Source organism: Syzygium oleosum, unplaced genomic scaffold (genome assembly GCF_021117445.2).
Source record: "Syzygium oleosum isolate NSW1041296 unplaced genomic scaffold, Sole_v2.1 Sole_v2.09, whole genome shotgun sequence".
NCBI classification, from domain to species: Eukaryota; Viridiplantae; Streptophyta; class Magnoliopsida; order Myrtales; family Myrtaceae; genus Syzygium; species Syzygium oleosum.
Window position 1 is genome coordinate 8,982,560 of NW_026607493.1, and position 21,123 is coordinate 9,003,682.

The window sequence follows — 21,123 nt, forward strand, 5'->3', positions numbered from 1 at the left end:
TAAAATAACCTCCCGCATACGTCCTATCAGGGAACCTGTTCTTCTAACTCTTTGAGTCTTGACTTGCATATATAGACTTTCTCAGTAGTTAGCCTCTATCTTTGAAAGTTCTTCTCTTAATGGTGTCTGGAAGTTGGGTTTTCGTGTTTTGCTAGAAAACTTCGATGCAGAGACTGTGCCTTGCAGAGTTTGTAACCTGCACTATTCCAATACCTGGTGGTTATTTAAAGTATAAGGTTAGCAACCATGGGCTGCCTCGTAGGGCCTTATTCTAACTCGACATTTGCACATGTGGGAGATCGTGCTTGAAAATTACGTAACGGTAATATTTTAGATCATGATGAAAGGACTGTGCTTTTTTAGATAAGTAGTAAAATAGACTTCCATTAACTTTTCTCCAATCACTGGTCGCAATAGACAACGTCGGAATGGCATATACATCACATATTTTTGGATCAAGTAATCACTCAAGGCTTTCAGTAAGCCCGTTTGCTATGTCCATATTTATTAAGAATTGATGATCTTTGTTGACACCTGATTTTTGCCGATCCGATGAACCGGTGCTTAAAATGTAAATGGACCAAATTAGTGCGAAAGAGAGATAATAAGATAGAATTATTAGGAAAAGTATATATAAAAATAAAAATGAAAAAGGAAAATTGAGCCGGTTCGACCCGACCCGCTTTTGGGCCTTCTTTGTTCTTTGTTCTGGCCCGATAGCCCCGGCCCAACTAGACCTTTTCTTTCCTCTCTCCAGCTCAGCCCAGCCACTCAGGCCCCTCACTCTCTCTTTCTCGCGCTCGGTCAGAGAAGACAAACAACAGAGAAGACAAAAAGAAAAAAAGTGCAGAGCGGTCTGACACGGGGGAGGCGTCGCGCAGCAGCAGGAGAACGCACAGCAGCAGGGGGGCGTCCCGCGACGCCGAGGATGTCAGGCAGAGGACAGTGGTCCGGGAGCTAGGACAATGATCCTTGAAGGAAAAGAAGCCAAGCAAGAAGGAAGGGAAGGCTGGCCGAGAGCTTGAGAGGGGGGAAGGAGAGCCAAAACCGAGAGAAAATCGGAGGAGAGATCGGGGGAAGTCTGGCTGGATGGGAAAAGGGGAAATTTTTATGGTTTTCCGGTGACTGACCGGAGGAGAGAGTGGTGAGATTTGGCTTGAGAAAGAGGAGTTCCTTCGCTCGTCGCTCACCGGCACGGCTGTCGACTTTTGCCGGAAATCAATTCGTCGATCGTCGTTCGTTCGTCACCGTAGCCACTTCCATCCGCGGGACAGAAGGTTTCAGCGTGGGAACACCGCCATCCGCACAACTACAACACAAGGGGCTTTCTCAGGCATGAGCGATGCATCTCAACTGAATCAAGGAAGCCATTTGAGCAGTATAATGGAGGAACAAAGGTTTCATGGAACTCCTGCTTCATGATCTTCACCAGATCAGCCGTCTTCACCCCACCCCCGGAACTGGGACTTTACTCGACTGTCCAGTTCTTAGGAGAGAAACCGAGAATAAGGAGATTTTCGCTTGTTCGCCGGTGGCCCAACCGAGTCGCCGTCGTTCCCGTCGAAGGTTCCATTTGCCGGCCTCCATTCATCGTCAAAGAAGCCACCCGAACCAGGTAGGTCCACATTTTCATTTTGCTCTGTTTTGGCCCCCTTCTCCTGCCTCTCGGGAGCCAAACACACCGGATCTGTTCGGTGCTTGTCTGGCTCCGTCCATGGAGGATAACGCTCGTTTGACACTCAAAGAAGCTCTTTTAAACGTTTCAGACCGAGAATAGGTCAGGAGTTTTGTCAAAATCAAACCTGTTTCTGCATTTTTCGACCGCACCTAACATGTTTGACAAAATGTCCCAGGGGGACAGTACAAGCTTAGAACGTTAAATCTGGTCATGTGTTTTTTTTAGCTTTTCATTGAAAAATGCGACAATCTTCTGGTGAGATATGGATGTTTAGATCCTTGTACATCACAACTGATCCGAAAATCGCATTGAATCTCACTCTAGACCATTTTTCTGAACTTGCACATCACATGCTCGGTGAAATGTCTAAATGGAGGTCCGAATCACTTTTTGTGGAATCGGTGCTTGGAACTCGATTTTTATGCTTCATTAGTTCTCACATTTGTCGAATGGTGTCTGACTTCGTGTTTTCTCTGTGATTTCTTTCGAACTCCGGTTCGAGTCGGCCATGTGTCCACCTCCCACCCGCTGGAATGCTTTTCGTCAATGTGATGCCTGCGGTTCGAGGCCGCCACCGTAAGTTCGTTATTTTCTATTCCATGTCGTGTATGTTTGGTTGCTTAGGTTTAAAGTTACTCTGGTGGCCGTGAGTTTGGGGGCCGGCAAATCGAGTTTTTGCTCGTCGACTCATTTTCATGGCCGGGGTTAGTCGACGGTTCGGTAGCTGCGTTGGCCAGCGGCGAGGGTCTAGAACCGGTGGCGGTCGTCGGTGTTGGCCGCGCAAGCCGGCGGTCAGGGGGCGATGAGGTTCCCGGCGTGGTCTCGGCTGGAGGCGTGAGGAAGGAGGCTCTCGGTGGGCTCCCAGCGTCAGTTTGTGAGGAATAGAAGACGTGGGGGGAGGAAACAATAAAAAATTAAAGAGAAAAAGAGATAGAAAAAAAGAAAAGAGGGAAAATAAAAAAAAATAAAAAAAAAATTAGAAAAGAAATAGAAAAAGGGGTCCCGGGCGGGTCAGGAGAGCCGGGTCGGATCGGGTCGGAAGATCCGGTCCGAAGTGCTTATTTTATTAAAAAAATTCAAAAAAATTAAAAAAAACTCAAAAAAATTCCAAAAAAATCAGAAAATTAAGAAATATTTAGAAATTAGTTTTTGGATTAATTTCATTAGATCTTAATGTTAATTTCATTTTAGATTTAGTTTAAAAACTTGTAAAAATTGAGAAAACCCTTTAAAAATTTCCTAAAAAATTGGACAAGCCATTAGGGCTTTGCTTTAAAGCTTTTGATTTCCTTTTCTTTTTTAGAAACGATACTGGATCGCAGGTTGATTATTTTTTTTATGATTATCTAGTTGCGCACCTTTGATACATTAGTTGTTATTTTCCATTTATAGCATGGTTAGGTGGAATCTTAAACTTTTTGGATAGGCTGTCAAGTGCGTTAGTTTGCGAACGTTCAAGTTTAGGTACCGAAAGGATACTAGTTAGATCGCTAGTATAATCAAGTCCCCGATCTTTAGAATCTCTGGTTTTCGCACCTATCTAGACGACACTCCCGCGTCTCGATTAGGGTTTCTAGCCAACCCTTAATTATGGCTAGTAGCGACTCCAATTGAATGCTTAGTTTAGACAATTCTCGTCACATGAGGTATGAGGCTTGGAAGCGCATCGGTTCTTGGATTAATGAACCATTTGGTTTGTCCTTCAAATGAATCAATCAATGTTTACATCCATCGACGAATATCTCTTGACCTATTCAATCATTTTTCCCCCGATCGTGACGGGTAGGTCGCCACAATCTTCTAATAATACCTTCTAAGGGATGGTGCCTACAAAATGCGGAACCAGAAGTTCGGATTTTGGAAAAACTCTATCATTTACAATGAACACTTAATCTGGATAAATACAAAACAGCTTTCTAATTTTGGTAGAAAAGTCAAATGGGACTTGTTAGAGGGACTCGTATCAAACCAAACAGGAAGGTATTCTAACCTCACGAGGGTTAAGCAGAAATAGACATCTTGGGCAAAAGCGTGATAAATCATTGTTGATTCAGCAGCGGAAGAACTCCCAGGGGTGATTGACCCAGGGATAGTCACTTAAGTCATCAGTAAATGCTGCTTTCGGATCAATTTCACCAAGGCCAGCTAATATACATAAGATGGAACTGAAAATCGAATTAGGCATTGGAAAGAAAGTCGTTACAATCAATTTCTCATTTGCGGATGACTCTCTGGTAAAGATTGGGTTGTTCTATATTTTGATTGAAACTACATTGGGTGCTTATAAAGGATTAACATGTGAGGGTTTAGCCTCGATGGTAATCAAAGTAGATTTCTTGTCGTTACGGTTAATTTGAGAGATTTATGTCAATGGCTTTCGTCACCTTCATTTTCTTCGTTTCTATATTCACGTGAAAGATTATTTCATGTACTCATAAAAGTAGAAGTTAGTTGGTAGATCATACCCACATTACTTGCTAGACTAAATTTACACGAAAAGACGGATTATGGTGCTGATGCTAACATTGATGCTAACATAGATGTAAACCTTCGGACTGAAAAATTTATATTAAGCAGCATATAATCTAAGAGATAGATAGGTGGTTAGTAGCACAACTATGGTTCAAATCGCATTCTTCAAATGTGACTGAAGACCTTTTCATACTAATTGCCTTTGGCGTGCAGGACAACATAAACTACCGTGCCACAGCTAGTGAAATTCAAAGCCAATTTGGGCAGCAATTTGTTTATATCTAGGGATGGATAAGGAGCATTGGCCATCCTTTGACGGCAAATTAATGAGAAGTCACAATGTGATGGCAGCAATGAGTTTACAATCTATAGTTGTGCACTAGATCAGATCAACAAGAGAGTAAATGATGAGTATGTTAACAGCCGAGTGGGTGAGCAGTGGAAGTTTAATTCTCCTGATTCCTGGATCGCACCATTATAATTCTATAAACACCACCACAAAGTGATCAATTATGCTATGTAAACAGATCACTCTACTTCACACCCTCTTTACCTTGGAAAGATGAATGTAAAATGTCTATTTCAACAAAACCCCAACACGAAGCAATGATCATCAAGAGACTACAACCAACAATGCGTACAAGTTTGTAGTTAGCCTAAATTTGAATAAGCTTGTGCATTCAGCAAAAGTTCCAGCTTCCATCGAGAAAAGGAGCTATTTGGCTGCTCATATGCATATCTTGCTAAAAAGCTTTCACTTTGAAATTCGTATAAGAAAGTCTCATGGTTGGGTTTAACAGATCTTCGTGCACAACTTGGCCAATGAAAAATCGAAACCGAACCGAAGCATGTAAGGAGAACCTTTAGGTTGTCGGCTTTCCTACATCTTTGGTCCTTTTTCTGCTCTCTGCTTCTTCTGCTTCTGTTTGTTCTTTTCTTTCGAAGATGTAGCTCCTACAGCTTCAAATTTCTCAGCAAAAATGTTCTCGCTCAGTCTCTCCAAGCGCGCCTAGAATAAGAGGCATTATGAGAAGACTATTTGGTCCAAAGAGAAAAGGAAAACAAGGATGCAACAAAAGATCTTAGCACTTACCCTTAGAAATGACTTTACAAGACGCAGCAATGTTGATTGATAATCATGCTCAGAGAGACCCTGGAGCTTATCCTCCATCTGCTGCACCATGGAAACTTCTCTCAATATTCTGGCGTCAATTTTGACTATTTACATGAGCAAACAATGCTAATTACTAACTCAAATATCCTGCTTTCAATAGGAAAATAGAAAGTAATCCTAACCTCATGAGAAACTTGGTTCTTCTACCTACATATTGCAAGTTTGATGCAAATATCTTCTGCACTAGATGCCAAACCACATGGCCTCCAAGAAAAGCTACCACAAGCAGCTACCTTACAATTCAAATAAGCATTCAGAGTTTCAGCACATTTTAAAACATTGGATATTGCATCCATCTTGCACCTACTCTTGAGGTTCGTGCTTTTGTGTATCTTCTTAAGCTCACTCAATCGCTCCCTCAAACCAAACATGTTGCTCCGATTTACACACCTGGGGCCGCTTGATTTTGCCCCACCTTCTTCGTGAACCTCCTAGATATTCACAGAATCCTCCACAAGGGAAGCATTGAGATCTTGGAAACATAGTACCAAGGAGAAGATACGTCAAGGTGAGGAAGTACTCAAGATGCTTTAGGAGCAATACGATGACCTCCGCCGCCTTTGTGACCGGAAACCTGAGCTTCTAAACTCTGAAGAAGCATTAATTGCACTCGAGCATCTGGTTTATGAAGAAGTCAGGGCAAAATCAAGCAATCCCGGGTGTGTAAATCGGAGCAATATGTTTGTTTTGAGGGAGCGATTGAGTCAGCTTAAGAAGATACACAAAAACATGAACCTCAAGAGTAGATGCGATATGGATGCAATATCCAATGTCTTAGAATGTGCTGAATGTGCTGAAACTCTGAATGCTTATCTGAATTGTAAGGTAGCTGCTTGTGGTAGCATGTCTTGGAGGCCATGTGGTTTGGCATCTAGTGCAAAAGATACTTGCATCAAACTTGCAATGTGTAAGCAAAAAACCAAGTTTCTCATGAGGTTAGGATTACTTTCTATTTTCCTATTGAAAGTAAGATATTTGAGTTAGTAATTAGCATAGTTTGCTCATGCAGATAGTCAAAATTGACGCCAAAATACTGAGAGAAGTTTCCATGGTGCAGCAGATGGAGGATAAGCTCCAAGGTCTCTCTATGCATGATTATCAATCAACATTGTTGCCTCTTGTAAAGTTATTTCTAAGGGTAAGTGCTAAGATCTTTTGCTGCATCCTTTTCTCTTTGGACCAAATACTCTTCTCATAATGTCTCTTATTCTAGGCACACTTTAAAAATTTGAGCGAGAACATTTCTGTCGAGAAATTTGAAGCTGGAGGAGCTACATCTTTGAAAGAAAAGAACAAGCAGAAGCGGAGAGCAGGAAAAGGACCAAAGATGTAGGAAAGCCAACAACCTGAAGGTTCTCCTTACATGCTATGGTTTGGTTTTGATTTTTCATTGGCCAAGTTGTGCTGGAAAATCCGTTGAACCCAGCCATGAGACTTTGTTATACAAATTTCGAAGTCAAAGCTTGTAAGCAAGATATGCATATAAGCAGCCAAACACAATGTTGACAACAACAATCGATTTTCTTATGCAACAGTTTCTTTTCCCTATGGAAGTCGGACCTTTTGTTGATTGCACGAGCTTATTCAAATTTAGGTAACTACAAACTAATACATATTGCTGGCTGTAGTCTCCTTATGACTATTGCTTCATGTTGGGTTTTAAGTGAAATAGACATTTTACATTCAGATTCTTCCAAGGTAATGAGGTGCGAATTAGAATGATCGCTTTACATATACAATGCGCTTAAATGATCACTTTATTGGTGGTGTTTATAGAAATTATGATGGTGCGATCCGAGGATTTGCAGAATTGAACTTTTACTGCTCACCCGCTCGGCTGTTGATATACTCGGTGATTACTCTTTTGTTGATCTGATCTAATGCATCATTTTTGTTAAACTCATTGTTACCATCACATTGTGACTTCTTATTAGTTTGCCATCAAAGAGTGGCCAGTGCTCCTCATCGATCTTGAGATAAACAAATTGCTTCACGGTTGGCTTTGAATATCAACAGCTGTGGCGAGGTAGCTTTTGGTGTCCTGCATGTCAAAGGCAAATAGCATAAGAGGGTTTTCAGTCACATTCGAAGAATGCAATTTAAACCATACTTGTGCTACTATCTCTCTCTCAGAATTTATGCCATTTATACGTAATTTGTTAGTTCAGAGATCTACATTTATGTCAGTGTCAGCACCCTAATCGTGTCTTTCTTGTAACGTTACTCTAGCAAGTATTATGATTATGATATGCCGAGTAACTTTCACTTTTACGAGTAGATGGAATAATTTTTCATGTGAATAGAACACAGAAATGTATAGAAATGATGGCAGCCACTAACATAATTTCTCAAACTATATTTGCCAGCGGAATTCGGCCACATGTCGGCAGCACACTGGCCGCATGATGGCCACTCTCCGGTGGCACACCGGTTTGCTCGTCAGTGGCTGAGGCAAAATTGGGGTTTTCATTGTAATTATGATGTTTTTCCAAAATTTATGTTGATGTTTCGCATCTTGTACTAACTACCCTATAGAAGGTGTCGTTAAAGAATCATCAGTTCCTAATGAAATGGATGTAGCTGTGACTAGCTGCAAAGTCATTACTTGATCCACAATATGGGATGTATACGTCATTCCGAGTCATCTATCAGGACATGTGATTGAAGAAAAGTTAGCACAACTATATTTCACTACTGATCTCACAAAGCACACGATCCTTTCAATATCTAACTGATGATGATTCAGAATTTCCCCTAAGAAAGTTACCTTCTAAGTGCAGACATGTATACGTCATTCCGAGTCATCTATCAGGACATGTGATTGAAGAAAAGTTAGCACAACTATATTTCACTACTGATCTCACAAAGCACACGATCCTTTCAATATCTAACTGATGATGATTCAGAATTTCCCCTAAGAAAGTTACCTTCTAAGTGCAGACAGAAATCAAAAGTAATCACATTAAATCGACTTAGACATCGTATGGAACTAGATGCGCTTTCTACAGAGATGGATCTACAACATCAAGAATCGGTGGTCCGTGTGTAATAATTCATGCACAGGATGTAATTGCTCTCTGGTCAATAATCTCTCAGAGCCATCTTTTCCATGGTGCATTTAGAGCTATCGTGCCGTGCTTCTTGAGATCACATCGGCCTCTCGAAACCTTCACCTAACTGCATATGCAACCATTCTGGTTGCGATCCTCGACCATACTGTCTTGCTGCTTGCGAAGCATACATCATCCCAGTCGCATCAAATGGCTGCTCACCAAGCTGAAACCCAAAAGGCCACTTGATTTAGAAGAACACAAAGAACCTGCTACTGAAAACAATGCACAGCTTCCAAGAGATCTTGATCTATTTTCACAGATCTACCGTGCAGCGTACAAAAGTGAGAGGCAATATGAAGCAGTAGGTGAAAACGATGAGTAAAGAGTGACACCAAATTACCGAATGTTAATATAAGCGGGATGGCAAAATCAGTGGGTGTAGGATGAAAATCACTTAAGATCACTGACTGGACCATTATAGAGACATATAAGACTCACTAATGAAACACTCGTTCGTAATGAGCAGATCCAAGAAGAAAACAGCGGACCAAGCCCTCAAACAGAAACCCAAGTTCCACATTTGTAGGGAAGGAGCTTGTACTGTGATAGAGTTGGAGACTGCCTCATCTGTAACTTGGGATTTACTCCATCTGGGCCTGTTGCATGTGGTTCTGCCTAGGTTGTTGCGTGTCCAAAATGAGAGCAAACTTCAAGCTTTAAAGTGCCAACAAGGATGCAAACATCGTGCATCAACTCTATCTCTAACTCTCATCTCTCAATGTAACCCCTTCTTAATGTGGCCGACTCATCTAATATTAAATACAACTCTTCCTATTCGGTCAAGAATGCACCTTCTCACCATGGCGGTTCCATCAGAAAAGTGAATATGATCATTCTAACGCTTGCTTTTAGCTATTTGAAGACGAGGTGGGAAGATCCTTCTTTGACCTCGACCTATACCTAATGGTTTTATATTATAAGGCACCGCATTTCTCTATCACACCATAATTCTTCTAAACAAGTAACGAAGCTTAAATGGTACTTCAATAAAGATAGTCGCTTCTCGTTCCCAAATATGACGTGTACTTTCCAAGATCTGAGCTACAATAGTCCTCCTCCATTCTGAAGGACATGCATCCCATATACTCTGCTCGGAGAGGGCTTGCCCTCTCGCAGGCACCCTGCATGGCACTATTGGTTCCACTTGATAGACTAGAAAAGAACCCTACCAAGTTCTAATGGCAGCTAAATTTTCCTCGTCTGGCCTATTCAGTCGTTTAAAATTATCAGGCACACCGGAGCACGATGAAAGCAACATATGATAACACCAGTCTTCGTTATTAATTCAAAGGCTATCTGAACATTTTAAAAATTGTTCGACTAAAACTCACATCTTTTGCTGGGAATCCATCAATAGTAGGATTGATGTTCATCCTTGAATTGATTGCTTCAAGCTTCATGGACAAGAGCTACAACAATCATAACAGTTAATTAGCACAAGAAATCCAAAGTCATTGAGTGTTGATGAAATGCTTAAGATGGACAATTACCTCGACCTGATTCTGCAGTGATTGAATGTAGTTGATAATCTCATCAAGGACTAGTGCTTTTCCAATAACCTGATCAGAAGGAAATATTAAGAACAACTTGGATGACCCCATCAAAAGCTGGAAATCTTGCAATAGATAATCCCAAAACATCTAAATACTAAAACATCATTATAAGGTTTGAAAATCATGAGATACCTTGTTGCATCCAGGGACTAAGTCTTGAAGAATCTTCATCCGCTCACTGATCTTTTCTCTCCTTGCCTGCCAAAGAAGATAGGATGTTGAAAGAGCTTCTGAAAAGGACTTTAACTGAATCACTCATGCCTTATGCTCAGCCAAATAGACCGTGTGAATGAAATTGGAAAATGAAATACAGAGCACATATGACACAGTTCTATTGACTACTCTTAAACTTTAAGAGTATTTTAGTAAATCGAAGAGTTTGACTTACTCTCTCAGCTAGGCTATGACTATCCGTAGCTTGGCCTCGTCGTGCTCTGACATGAATATAATCCTTCTTTGGTGGCTCAGAGGGTTTTGCAATCTGTTCAGCCTGCTTTTGACTAGCAGCAGAACTCGAATCTCCTTCAGCTCTCGATCCACCATTGTCATGCCTTGAAACCAGTGACTTCGTGCGTTTTCCGTTTGATATGTTCTATAGAAATAAAGCACAAACCATCATTCCAAGCAATATCACCCGAAGATCAACTGCGACGTGTTAAAAAACTCCACAATTCTTCATACACTAACGTCTTTAAGTTGATCCTCTTCAATATCTTCTAACTAGCTGAAAAATACAAACTTTGACAGTGACGGTGCAGTGTAACAACCGAAATTCCCGGCAAAGAATGTTATATTACCGATCAGCAACACTGAATTTGAATTTACTTCCCAAGATCACAAGATTAAGACTATTTGTGCTTTCGCAGCAGCCGAATCTCGATGAAGTGGCCACATCGTCGATTTCATAATTTGCTAGCTTTAAGTAGACTCACGTCTAGGATCAAGCGAAGCTTTTAACTGCCAATTCATGGAACCGAAAAGATCACAGTTCAAAGCTAATAGAGTTCTTCATATCCAGTCACTAAACCGGTGGAGAAAATAACACCCAGACTAACGACTTTCCAGTTTATTTGGCCTGATGAGGAAAGTGGCAGCTCAGAAGGTCATACGCCCAAACCCAACTTAAGACAAACTCTAGACAAAATGTTTCCTTTCCTCTGCCTTCCATTTTCTCACCTACGAAACAGAGAACTCCCAGTTTCAAAGAAGGAAAACGAAAACGCACACGGACACGAGGCAGAACCATTACATAAGAAGAGAAAGAAAAACAGAGAAACGAACCAAATCATCGGCACTACTAGTGGTGGACACCATCTTGGAAGACTCGTCCTCCGAACTCACATCCTTCCTCTTCCTCCCAATTCCTCCACCACCGCTCTGCTCCGTCTCGGTGGACACCTCCGCCGACCCGTCCCGGTCCATTTGACTATCCAGGAACCCGCTCAAATCCCCCATTCGGAGCCCCGACCCGCCAATACCCGTCTCCCCATTGAACGGCCAAATCTCAGCTAAGCTGTAGAAAGATGGGTTCGCAGCAGAGAACCGCGATTCGTTGACAATTGGAGGAGGATCCATCTTTTAAAACGGACCCAGAATCAACCCCTGTACAGGAATCTGATCTGAGGCGCAGCTTAAGAAAAAAGGTACAAACTTTTCTTTTTCCTTTCTTTTTACAGGTTATGATCTTCCCTCTTGGTCATGAGTGATGAGTGATGAGAGTTGTTTTGGAGCTACTGAAGGAGTGAAAAAGTGTGAGTCAAGTGAGTAATGGAGGCTGGGGAGGTCTAGCTTTGCGGGCTGATGGGGATGTTTAAGTAGTGATTAGGAGAAAGGGAGCGTGGCTACTAGAGATTGAGGAGAGGGACATTAATGGGTGGTCGTAATGTGTGTGCGTGAGAGAGACCTGCAGGTTGAGGAAAGTGGTGGGCACTGCGCACACTGCCTTTTTTAAACATTGAGAACAAACTGCGAGAGGCAGAGAGAGAGAGAGAGAGAGAGAGAGAGAGAGAGAGGAGGGGGGGGGGGGGGGGGGGACCGAGAGAGCTGGTGAAACTGCGTCCCATGTTTGTGATGTTACGCATGCAGTGAAAGCTGCAAGCTTTTTTCAACTGTTAAAACTATTCATCACTTGGGAGGAAAAGAGATTTACTCTGGAAGAAAGAGATGCAGAAACAGAGCAGGTCAAGCTGAGCATGAGATTTCTCTGAACTTTACTGGGTTCCTTCTTCCCTCTGGCTCTGACCCACCAATTTTCACTTTTTAGCTGAAAAATGTCTTTCTGCCCGAACCATATAAATGTCAGGCCACCACAACATGAATCTGTTTCCCCATGTAAACAAATGAACAAGCTCTGGAGTGAACTAGGTAAAGGTCTGTTTAAGCAACAATGTGTGTTTTGCTTCTCCTACTTTTCTGAGCAAATAAATAAATTAAATCTTGGTAGGTCCACCTTTTCTTTACCCCTGTCAATATATCATTTCTTTCGTGATATCAGAAGATACTGATAATGATCCGGTCCTTGTGATTTACTTATTTTGTATGCAATATAAGATAAAATGATACTTGCCTATATGCTAACTAGCAATGGACGTAATAATTATTCTAAACATTTTCTCTTTTATCTAGATTTCAATTGATAAAACCTGGGAATTGCATTTGCATTGGAACACCGGTTAGTAAAGCAAGGTTGACATAAGACTAGTCATCTTTTATTAGTAAACGAAGGGAGACATACGACAAATAAAATCTTGTTGTGTCCTGTTGGAGTCAAAAGTGCAGAGAAACTTCATTGTGCGGTCATCTCCTCACTTTGCAGGGCCTTATTCTTGCAATGGAAGATATCATTCTACCTTCATTATTTTTCCGGGATCACATATATAAATGAATCACCGTGTGCCGTGGCTGTGTATATACATACAAGAACTTGTAAACCCTAGATAAATATTATATTTTCTGAGAAGTGTGCACTTCTGACCACTTTTAGTTCGTGCGAGAGAGTCATGGATCACGAGCCACACGGCCTTATATTTTCTTAAGAGTACAGACTCCAGGAGGAGAGTCAAAGAAGATCCAATAAAGCTGTGATGTTGCTCCCGAGAATAAATATTCCCAAACTTAAAATTGGTCAAACTAGTCCTCGAGCTCTTGCTCTTCTCGGACTCCGGGAGAGAGAAGTAGCTGGATGTTATCAGTCTTTATCTCTTTTTTGCAGTATAATGTGTGGATCTAGGGATTCAGAAAAAGGGGCCATATATGCAGAATGTGTGCTAAGATACTGTGCGTGGACCCATGAAATTTTTTTCTGTTGATAAGAATAATCAGACACGAATACTTAAACGTGGCATTTGCTCCGCGCATATGAGTACCGTGGACAGATGTTTTCCGCACTTCATATATCTCATGGCAAGAACTCGGCAAAAATACAAGTACTAGCTCGTTCTTCGCCCGAACGGCTTAAAAAAGATGACAATCAATTTCTTAGATTTAGAATGCCTATTCGTTATTCGTCAATTCTTTCTTAGTTGGTTTGGCGGAATCATTGCATGTCAGAATAAGTTATCGATGTTCGTATTGCCCTCCCTCCACAAGGTCTTGCCTAACTTGCTTAGCAGAAATCTGCAATGTAGATCAGCAGCCATCATAAATCCCTTATAAAGTCTCTTCGGAAAATCCCAAAAATGGCTGTTATCTTCATGCGCCTCTCTCTCTCTCTCTCTCTCTCTCTCTCTCTAACAAGTGTCCAATCCTACATCATCTAAAATCTGCACATGCTACATAAGAATATGGAGTGATGTTCCTCATGTTAATATCACACTCCACTGTTACATGCCCCAACCAAAAAAAAGAAGAAGGGATGGCACCACTAGTTTGTTGGGCAAAATGCATGTGATGCTTAAAGGAATTTGCTTGCCAGATAAAGAAGGTGGTGGCTGAAGAAAGCAAGGAGCTTAAGTAGATGAAGGTATGTCTTCTGTTGCATGTTATCGAGCTGAAGTGGATTCCAAGACGTGTCAAAACCCCAACCGCTTGAACATTACATATCAAAGGTTCCATGCAAAGATATTTACACTCACTTCACTGTACGAGAATGGACTAGTCGCATGCATTGTTCACATTATTGTACTTGCTACAATTTCAAAATCTTACTATAGCCCACTAAAATTTCCTTCTGTGAAAGAACTTGGATATCAATCAAGAAACGAATTCCCTTGTTTCTATTAAATAGAATAATGTCGAGCAGGAAGCATGATTATTCACCACAAGCAAAAGAGGTTTCAGAAAATGATACCACTTTTGTATTTCTGATTCCCTACTATCAGCTGAGAAATGTCTAAAAATAAACTTCAATGATATCAATATGGTTTGGGGTCTGATGTTACATATGATACGAAAGGGAATACCCAACAATTCTGTCACTGTAAAGCCAAGGTGCCGACAAGTGGGCGCATGAAATGTCAATTTTTCCCCCAAGCTTTTACCAAATGGTTCAGAGCATCTTTTTCAATTCATGGAAGGACAACTAAGGTTCCTCCAGGATAAGATTGCCATATTAGGTAATTGCGTTTTCGTAGTGTATAGCAATGGCTCACCACTCTCGCATGCCTACCTATTTTCATTAGCCCAAACAAAAAAGCCATATTTTCCTCTTTATATTACTTTTATTTTGGAATTTCCTCTTTTGGGTATGATTAGCCTTATGCCACATTGGAAGAAGAGCATTTGTTGCGTACCCACTATTTTGGAGTGAAAACCATGAGATAGGCCCATTTTGATGAGCTTTTGGGCCACAGCAATGAGCTCAGGTAGTACTAAATTAATATTGGGCCTCCATGTTGCAGCAGAAATGGGCTTGCTCTTGGCTATACAATCGTAGAGACCGATTCCTCCGGTTCTGATGTCAACTTTATGAAATGTAATACATTATCAGTGCATGCCATCCTGTCCATGACATAAGTATGAACCCAAAACAAAAGTACAGAAACAACTCTGACCCAAAACATTAGAAGATGTTTAGCAGGTAGCAAACACTTTGGAACTCCATTATTTTGTACTTCTTTAGTAGAAATCCCATCTCAATCCCAGGAAGGAAATTTAGCAGTGCAGTGCCTTAGTTAATTAGTAGAGTGGTTCCTCCCAAAGTTCAGGAAACTCCATGAACATCTCCTCGTTCTGGCTCAATATGGACTCCACAAATGAACCATCTGAGGATGGGATTGATGACCCTTTAAGGCCGTTGCTTGTACCATTCTGATGAAAACCTCCTGTCCCATTACTTTCCTCTCTGGCCTCGTTCTTGATCTCATTCTGTGGTCTCATCCTGATCCCTTCCTTTGAAAGTTCAGTTGGCAAAGTCACGTCTTCGATAAGAAAATCGCTCCAACTGAAGCTCTGCGGTGCTGCAGACCCGGTGGAAGAGGAAGAAGTGGGAGGCGGGAACGAGGTATTCGAAGGCATGAATGTCATTCCGCCATGTGCAGAGCAAGTTGAGGCTTCTGTGACCAGCTTTATGGCATGAAGCTGGGCAAGAAGATCTAGGGAGTGATAGTTTTGGGCAGTGTCTGTTTCAGTTCTACTTGTTACCTTTGGTGGTATTTGGTGGGTGTTTAGGTCTGAAAATGCTTGGGGTTGATCTGTGGACCCGATTCGGCTTTCTCTCGTGGTGCCCCCTATGTTTCCATAGTCTCTCAGGACTTGAGAGAAGGGCTTGTGTGTGACCGGGTCGATCCCCATCTCTTTCAGCTTCTTCCGGAGCTTAGTATTCCAGTGGTTCTTCACATCATTGTCAGTCCTCCCTGGAAGTTGCTGGGCGATGATGGACCACCTAAAACCGAAACCATTGCGTGTATAGATATATATATGTGAAGAGAGATATCTCACTGCTTATAAATCATTTTCAAATAAACTTTATCGTATAAATTGAGTAAAATGGCAAATAGTTGGAACATTTTCAATTAGGAGTTAAAAGATTGACAAGAATTTCGCAAAGTACAGATTTTTCGATTCTTGGCGATGCACCTGCTGCCTATGATTACATGGAGCCTGATTATGAGCTCCTCTTCCTGTGGTGTGAAGATCTCAAGCTTCGAATCTGGTTGATGGTAATTGCTCCATCTGGGCTTGCAACTTTTCCCACATCTTCTAAGACCTGCACAATTTAGTCAGGCATAGCAATCAGACATCGTGAGATGTGTGAAAAGTGGTCTCGCGATTGGGTCCGCAATTCATAGATCCAACTTTTGATTAATGTTACGAAGCACTGTGCCGACGTTACCTGCTTTTCTGGGGGCAAGGCTCCAATTTCCGTTCCCTTGAACGATCGTCCTTGGGTCATCTTCAGCAGCCCAAGGACCCGGTCTATTGTTCCTCTTGTCGGTGCAAGGGGGTCTCATCTGCTAGATCCAAAAACATATACTGATGATGAAAAGGGGAGGCAAAAGCAGAATGGAAATGACAAAAAGTATCATGAAATCATCAATAGACAAGTAATAGAGAGCATGTTGATGCAAGCTTCAATCTTCTTTTTGCCCTTTCAGACGAAGTTTGATGTGTGATTGGGCTAAACATGTATAAGAGTAAAGGAGGCACGAAAAGTGTGCCCTTCTTCTCTTGCTTGTGCTGGTGCATGGTTTTCAAGAAGATTGGATCAGGTTCGAAGCGGGTGAACGTCTGTGGTTGAACATTAGATTGGATTTAAGTGGTCTTGTTGTCCAAAGCAAGTGACTTTCTTTCAAGTTAACTACTGCTAAAATCACAATTTTGATGAGAACAACTATTTTAGACAAGAATAATTAACTAATCAGAGACGCCAAATAAATGCTCATTGCACTCCTTGCAACTGGACTTGATCAGAAGCTACATTCGTCTTCTCCGCATCACACACAATCCTACTGTTATCTCTCTGAATCCGACACGTTAGGTTGCAATTGAAATGTCAAGTACCGAACTAGGAGTCAAATCTCGTGCAGAAAGAAAGAGAGGGAACACACGAACTAGCGTAAGCATCATGCACGCCCTTGGAGCAATTCGACTGCTCAAACGAGAGAATCTCTCTCCGACTCACGTACGAATGTCGTGGTTGTTAACCAGGATGATTTGAAGCCATTGGAGCAGCAGGCACACAAGTGATAAAGCTATGAACAGTAGATGAGTTTAATCAAAACCAGAATCATTGGCACAGACACAAAGTTTAAAGCGGTTGGAGGACTGTGCATTGATTCACCCGGTTAATGAAACACAAGAAGTACAGATGCTTTTGGGGGCTCTCAAGTCATCCGGGTTGGTAAAGCTCTTTAAAAGAGAATAAAGCCCACGAGATTGCCACTTCTGGCTTTATTGGCTCAAAAAGATTCCAAGGCAGTCTTGGCTTGAATTCTGCCAGCTGATGCCATCTCCATTCTCTAGTTCTCTATCAAAGATAGGGGTGAGCGGTTCCTAATCCGATCCGGTCCAACTCAAGAATCGAGAATCGGACTGGGAGGACCGGTTTCCAGTTTCTAGGATCAAGGACCGAACCGGCTAGTCTTGGGACCGTGGATCGGACCGGACCATCGATCCGATCCGGTTTCAATAGGACCAATTACTTATTGATAAAGACAAGAGAAAATTTAATCCCCCATTATAAAAAGTGAATGTGCTCAAGGAAGCAAAAGAAGCAACGGTGCTCAGCAAGAATGAGCAATAAGCAGTCAGAAAGATACCTACAAGAACTTGCCTAAAGAACAAGACAAGTGACAAGCAAACTTCTGGCATCCCCTTCTTGGGTATTTAAGCGGCTTCAGATCATTTACTACAGAAGTCTTTACGGCACAAGTCTCCCAATGCTGCGTCAGAAATAAACGGGCTTGACGTCATTAGGCCCGAAACTACCTCCATAGGATGGGCATTTGCGAGGACGAGTTTCTGTTAAGTTCTGAATGCAGGTGTTACAGAATAGGTGATAGCATTTTGTGATGGCAACCTGAGGATTTAAAAGCAAATATTTTCTATTTTTTTTCAAAAATTTTAAATATATATAAATTAAAAACATATATATTTATCGATCCGATCCAGTCCGGTTCCCACCCTAGAACCGAGAACCGGACCGCCCAGAAACCAATTTCACTTTTAGGAACCGGAAACCGGGCCGATATTTCCGAGAACCGGACCAAACCGGTCGGTCCGGTCCCGGTTTGGGCGGTCTATCTTGCTCACCCTTAATCAGAGAGAGAGAGAGAGAGAGGCCACAGAACCAAGAGGGTCCTTCATTTTATCCTTGGAAAAAATATATAATACATTTCGGGTCGTGCTTTAATAACCTAAACTTTCGAGAACCGTAGATCTTGTTAGTGCCTAAAGCCATGAAGTTGGCCAAATAATAAGACGATCGGGATTCGTGTGTTTCAAGAAGCGTAAAGATTGAGGTTCAATTCCTTCTTGGTATCATAATTAGTTGTATTGCCATCTAGACGTAAGAAATATCACGAATACTACAAGTTCTGGCAAATTTGCGATACCGACGAATCAAAGTACTATTGCCGCGTCATTTTAACAAAACAAGCTTAGGTCAATCTTCTTAGGATTTCTAGCATTATTCTAGTGCCTTTCCACACAGATCAAGATTTGATTTATGAAGGCTGTGCCAATTGACAGATGCAGACGAAATTGAAGCTTAGATTGACAATTAGAGCAACATTTACAAGCGAAACAAGAAATATAATCTACACCAATGTCATCTTCATATGCTTGCTCTCGCTGGCAGAATTCGCATAACATGTGGGAACAAAGTTAATGCAAGCTTTTTGTGCCCTTTGGAATAATATGAATTCCGAGACTTTTCCTGGGTAAGCGACAGGTATATCCAACCAAACAACGATTCTCCTGGCCCCGTATACTCCTAACTATAGACATTTCCTATTATTATTATTATTATTATTATTATTATTATTATATTTTACTTGTGATTATTACACATACTAGTTTAATTAATGGTGGGTCCGTGTGATTAGGTCGTTTGATTAACTAATAGTCCCAGATGTTCTGGTGGAGATGCTACGGCTGTGTCTATTGTTCTTCAATGGGTCCGACTGACTTAAAGGGTATATTCCTCCTCTTCTTCTACTTTTTGGGGCTAATGGCTTGAGAAATTATGATAATCGATTTCCCGCTAATCTTACAGATTTTACGACACCCATGTAAACCACCTCGTAAATTTACATGACGCTTGATGAGCTATAGGAATTTTCCGACACGTCACGTCACGACTGTTACTCCGGTACAAGTTAATTCGATAGGACGACGATAAGATAAGAGAATTTAAACTACGGCCTAATATAGTGCGAACGGGTCAATCGTTTTCATATTAGAAAAGGGTGGCTCGAACTCCTCCATCAACGAACGGAATCCACCAGTTACGACGGCAGCAAAGTCAAATGCAAAATAGATGTTAAATGTTTGACCCGCACCCACCCAAAACAAAGAACAAAAAATAAAGAAGAAGAGGAGGAATTTGGACGCGGATGCTAGACCGGAATGATCGAGATTGCAATTGAAAAATTGCGATGTGATTGCGATCTCTGATGATGAGGGATTCAGCAGCGGTTATGCGGTGGTCAGCAGTTCGGGAAGTCGGCGTCATCGGTCCACTTACGTGGGCCAAAAATTGATGTGTGGATTAACGTTTTTTTAATTGACCTTTTCAAAGATTTTTTTCTTATTTCCAATTCCCACCTATTAAATTGAATATTCTTTATTTTTTTTCCCCCTCATGTAATTCCGTTTTTGACTTGTTCTTCCGAATTTCCCCTGATTTCATACTTTTCCTCCTTCGAATTCCCGTGCTCTTCTTGTCTACTACTATCTCAAGTCGGTCTTCCATCGGGTGCAATCTGTCAGCTTATTATTCATGGCTTCTTTATTCGCGATGAAAAACCCTTAATTTTCTAAGAAAATCACGGCACGTTACGTAGGGTTGTCGTGCATGTCGATATGTTGAACATTTTGAAGATTTCATAGCCAAATGGAGGGCGGTGTTATGGTCAACCGACGGACTGATCTTCGGATCGTCAGTATTCGCAACAACGACATGATTTTTCGTGGGTTACACGAGAAAATGCTAATCGTTTTACAGCTTCATATTTTAAGAGGGAGCATGGTCTCAAGATCGTGACTTTGAGAGTGTCATTTGAAACGGTTAGAATTATGCACACAAACACAACGAAAATGGAGAATAAATGTGAGAAAGAGAAGTCAAGATAATAAGGTTTTATCCTTATTCGCTATCAAAATAGGGCTATATCTAGTTGAGAATTCCGCTGTAATTAACATCTCTCATCTCTCTGTTATTAATTATAAGTCAAAGAGATTATATATAGGCGGCACAAGAAAACCCTAGGGGTTCAGAACACCCTAGATCACTCAGTAAGGATTTAAGCACAAACTATCCATAAAATATGGATTCAAATTAGAAAAGTCTTATGGCAGCCCGGGGGCGTTGCCCCTACAGACCCGTCGGGACGGCTAGATCCATGCGAAACCCTGTACTTTTCTATCGATAAGGAGTGTGAATCACGTCCCAGCATAAACTCGGGTGTATGTATCAAGGAGAAGACACGGAGGACATGGAATTCGAAGCTTGATGACTTCACAAAGTTCATTAAAAGACGAGGAGCCCAAGATGTTACAACACCTGTCTTTATGGTCTCGCATGGAGAAGACACATTATCAAGTGTGCATCGGGAAATAGAGCCCCCCGGAATCTCGCATGCATGAATCTGCTCCTCCTGGTCTTCCACGAATCTAAACCCCCCAAGAATTCGCATAATCTCATGGACTTTCGACCCGCCCCCCCGCATACTCGTCTCACTTCCTTGGTGAATTCGGCTAAAAAAGAGACGCCGCACCTAACTCCCTAATTTGTCTCACTTTCTTTCTTCGTGATGTTCATCACCCCGCAAATCAATCGAATGATTCAATGTCGACATCGATCAAAGTTGTGAATTCGGTAAGTTGGCGGGACTTTTCAAGTTCCGCTTTTACCGTCTTTACAAGTTTAGCTCGCAAAGGAAAAGAGAACCAAAGTAGTCTTTTGTGGACAGATTTCTTATAATCTAATAGAGCTTATTGAATGTAAATAACACGGGGAAAAAAAAATAAATA

The 21,123-nt window shown here is 41.5% G+C and overlaps 2 protein-coding genes and 1 long non-coding RNA gene across 3 annotated transcripts; 1 reads left to right on the forward strand and 2 right to left on the reverse strand.

The window, feature by feature from the left end:
* Positions 1–849: 849 nt before the first annotated feature.
* On the forward strand, positions 850–6,894 carry LOC115661649 (uncharacterized). The gene is made up of 4 exons (XR_004003117.2): positions 850–2,254; positions 2,351–6,259; positions 6,334–6,462; positions 6,538–6,894. It is a non-coding gene; the product is annotated as an uncharacterized LOC115661649 (long non-coding RNA).
* Positions 6,895–8,145: 1,251 nt separating this feature from the next.
* Positions 8,146–11,962, reverse strand: LOC115661644 (transcription factor bHLH79-like). Its single transcript, XM_030583874.2, has 6 exons — positions 11,272–11,962; positions 10,379–10,582; positions 10,123–10,188; positions 9,928–9,996; positions 9,769–9,846; positions 8,146–8,600 (listed from the first exon to the last, which is right to left on the reverse strand). The coding sequence occupies exons 1-6, from the start codon at positions 11,563–11,565 to the stop codon at positions 8,472–8,474; spliced, it is 840 nt and encodes a 279-aa protein (XP_030439734.1). The 5' UTR covers positions 11,566–11,962; the 3' UTR covers positions 8,146–8,471.
* A 2,872-nt stretch (positions 11,963–14,834) lies between these two features.
* On the reverse strand, positions 14,835–17,255 carry LOC115692276 (transcription factor MYB35-like). Its single transcript, XM_030619081.2, has 4 exons — positions 17,051–17,255; positions 16,262–16,379; positions 16,006–16,135; positions 14,835–15,811 (listed from the first exon to the last, which is right to left on the reverse strand). Exons 2-4 carry the CDS (start codon positions 16,377–16,379, stop codon positions 15,106–15,108), a joined length of 954 nt encoding a protein of 317 aa, XP_030474941.1. The 5' UTR covers positions 17,051–17,255; the 3' UTR covers positions 14,835–15,105.
* Positions 17,256–21,123: the final 3,868 nt, after the last annotated feature.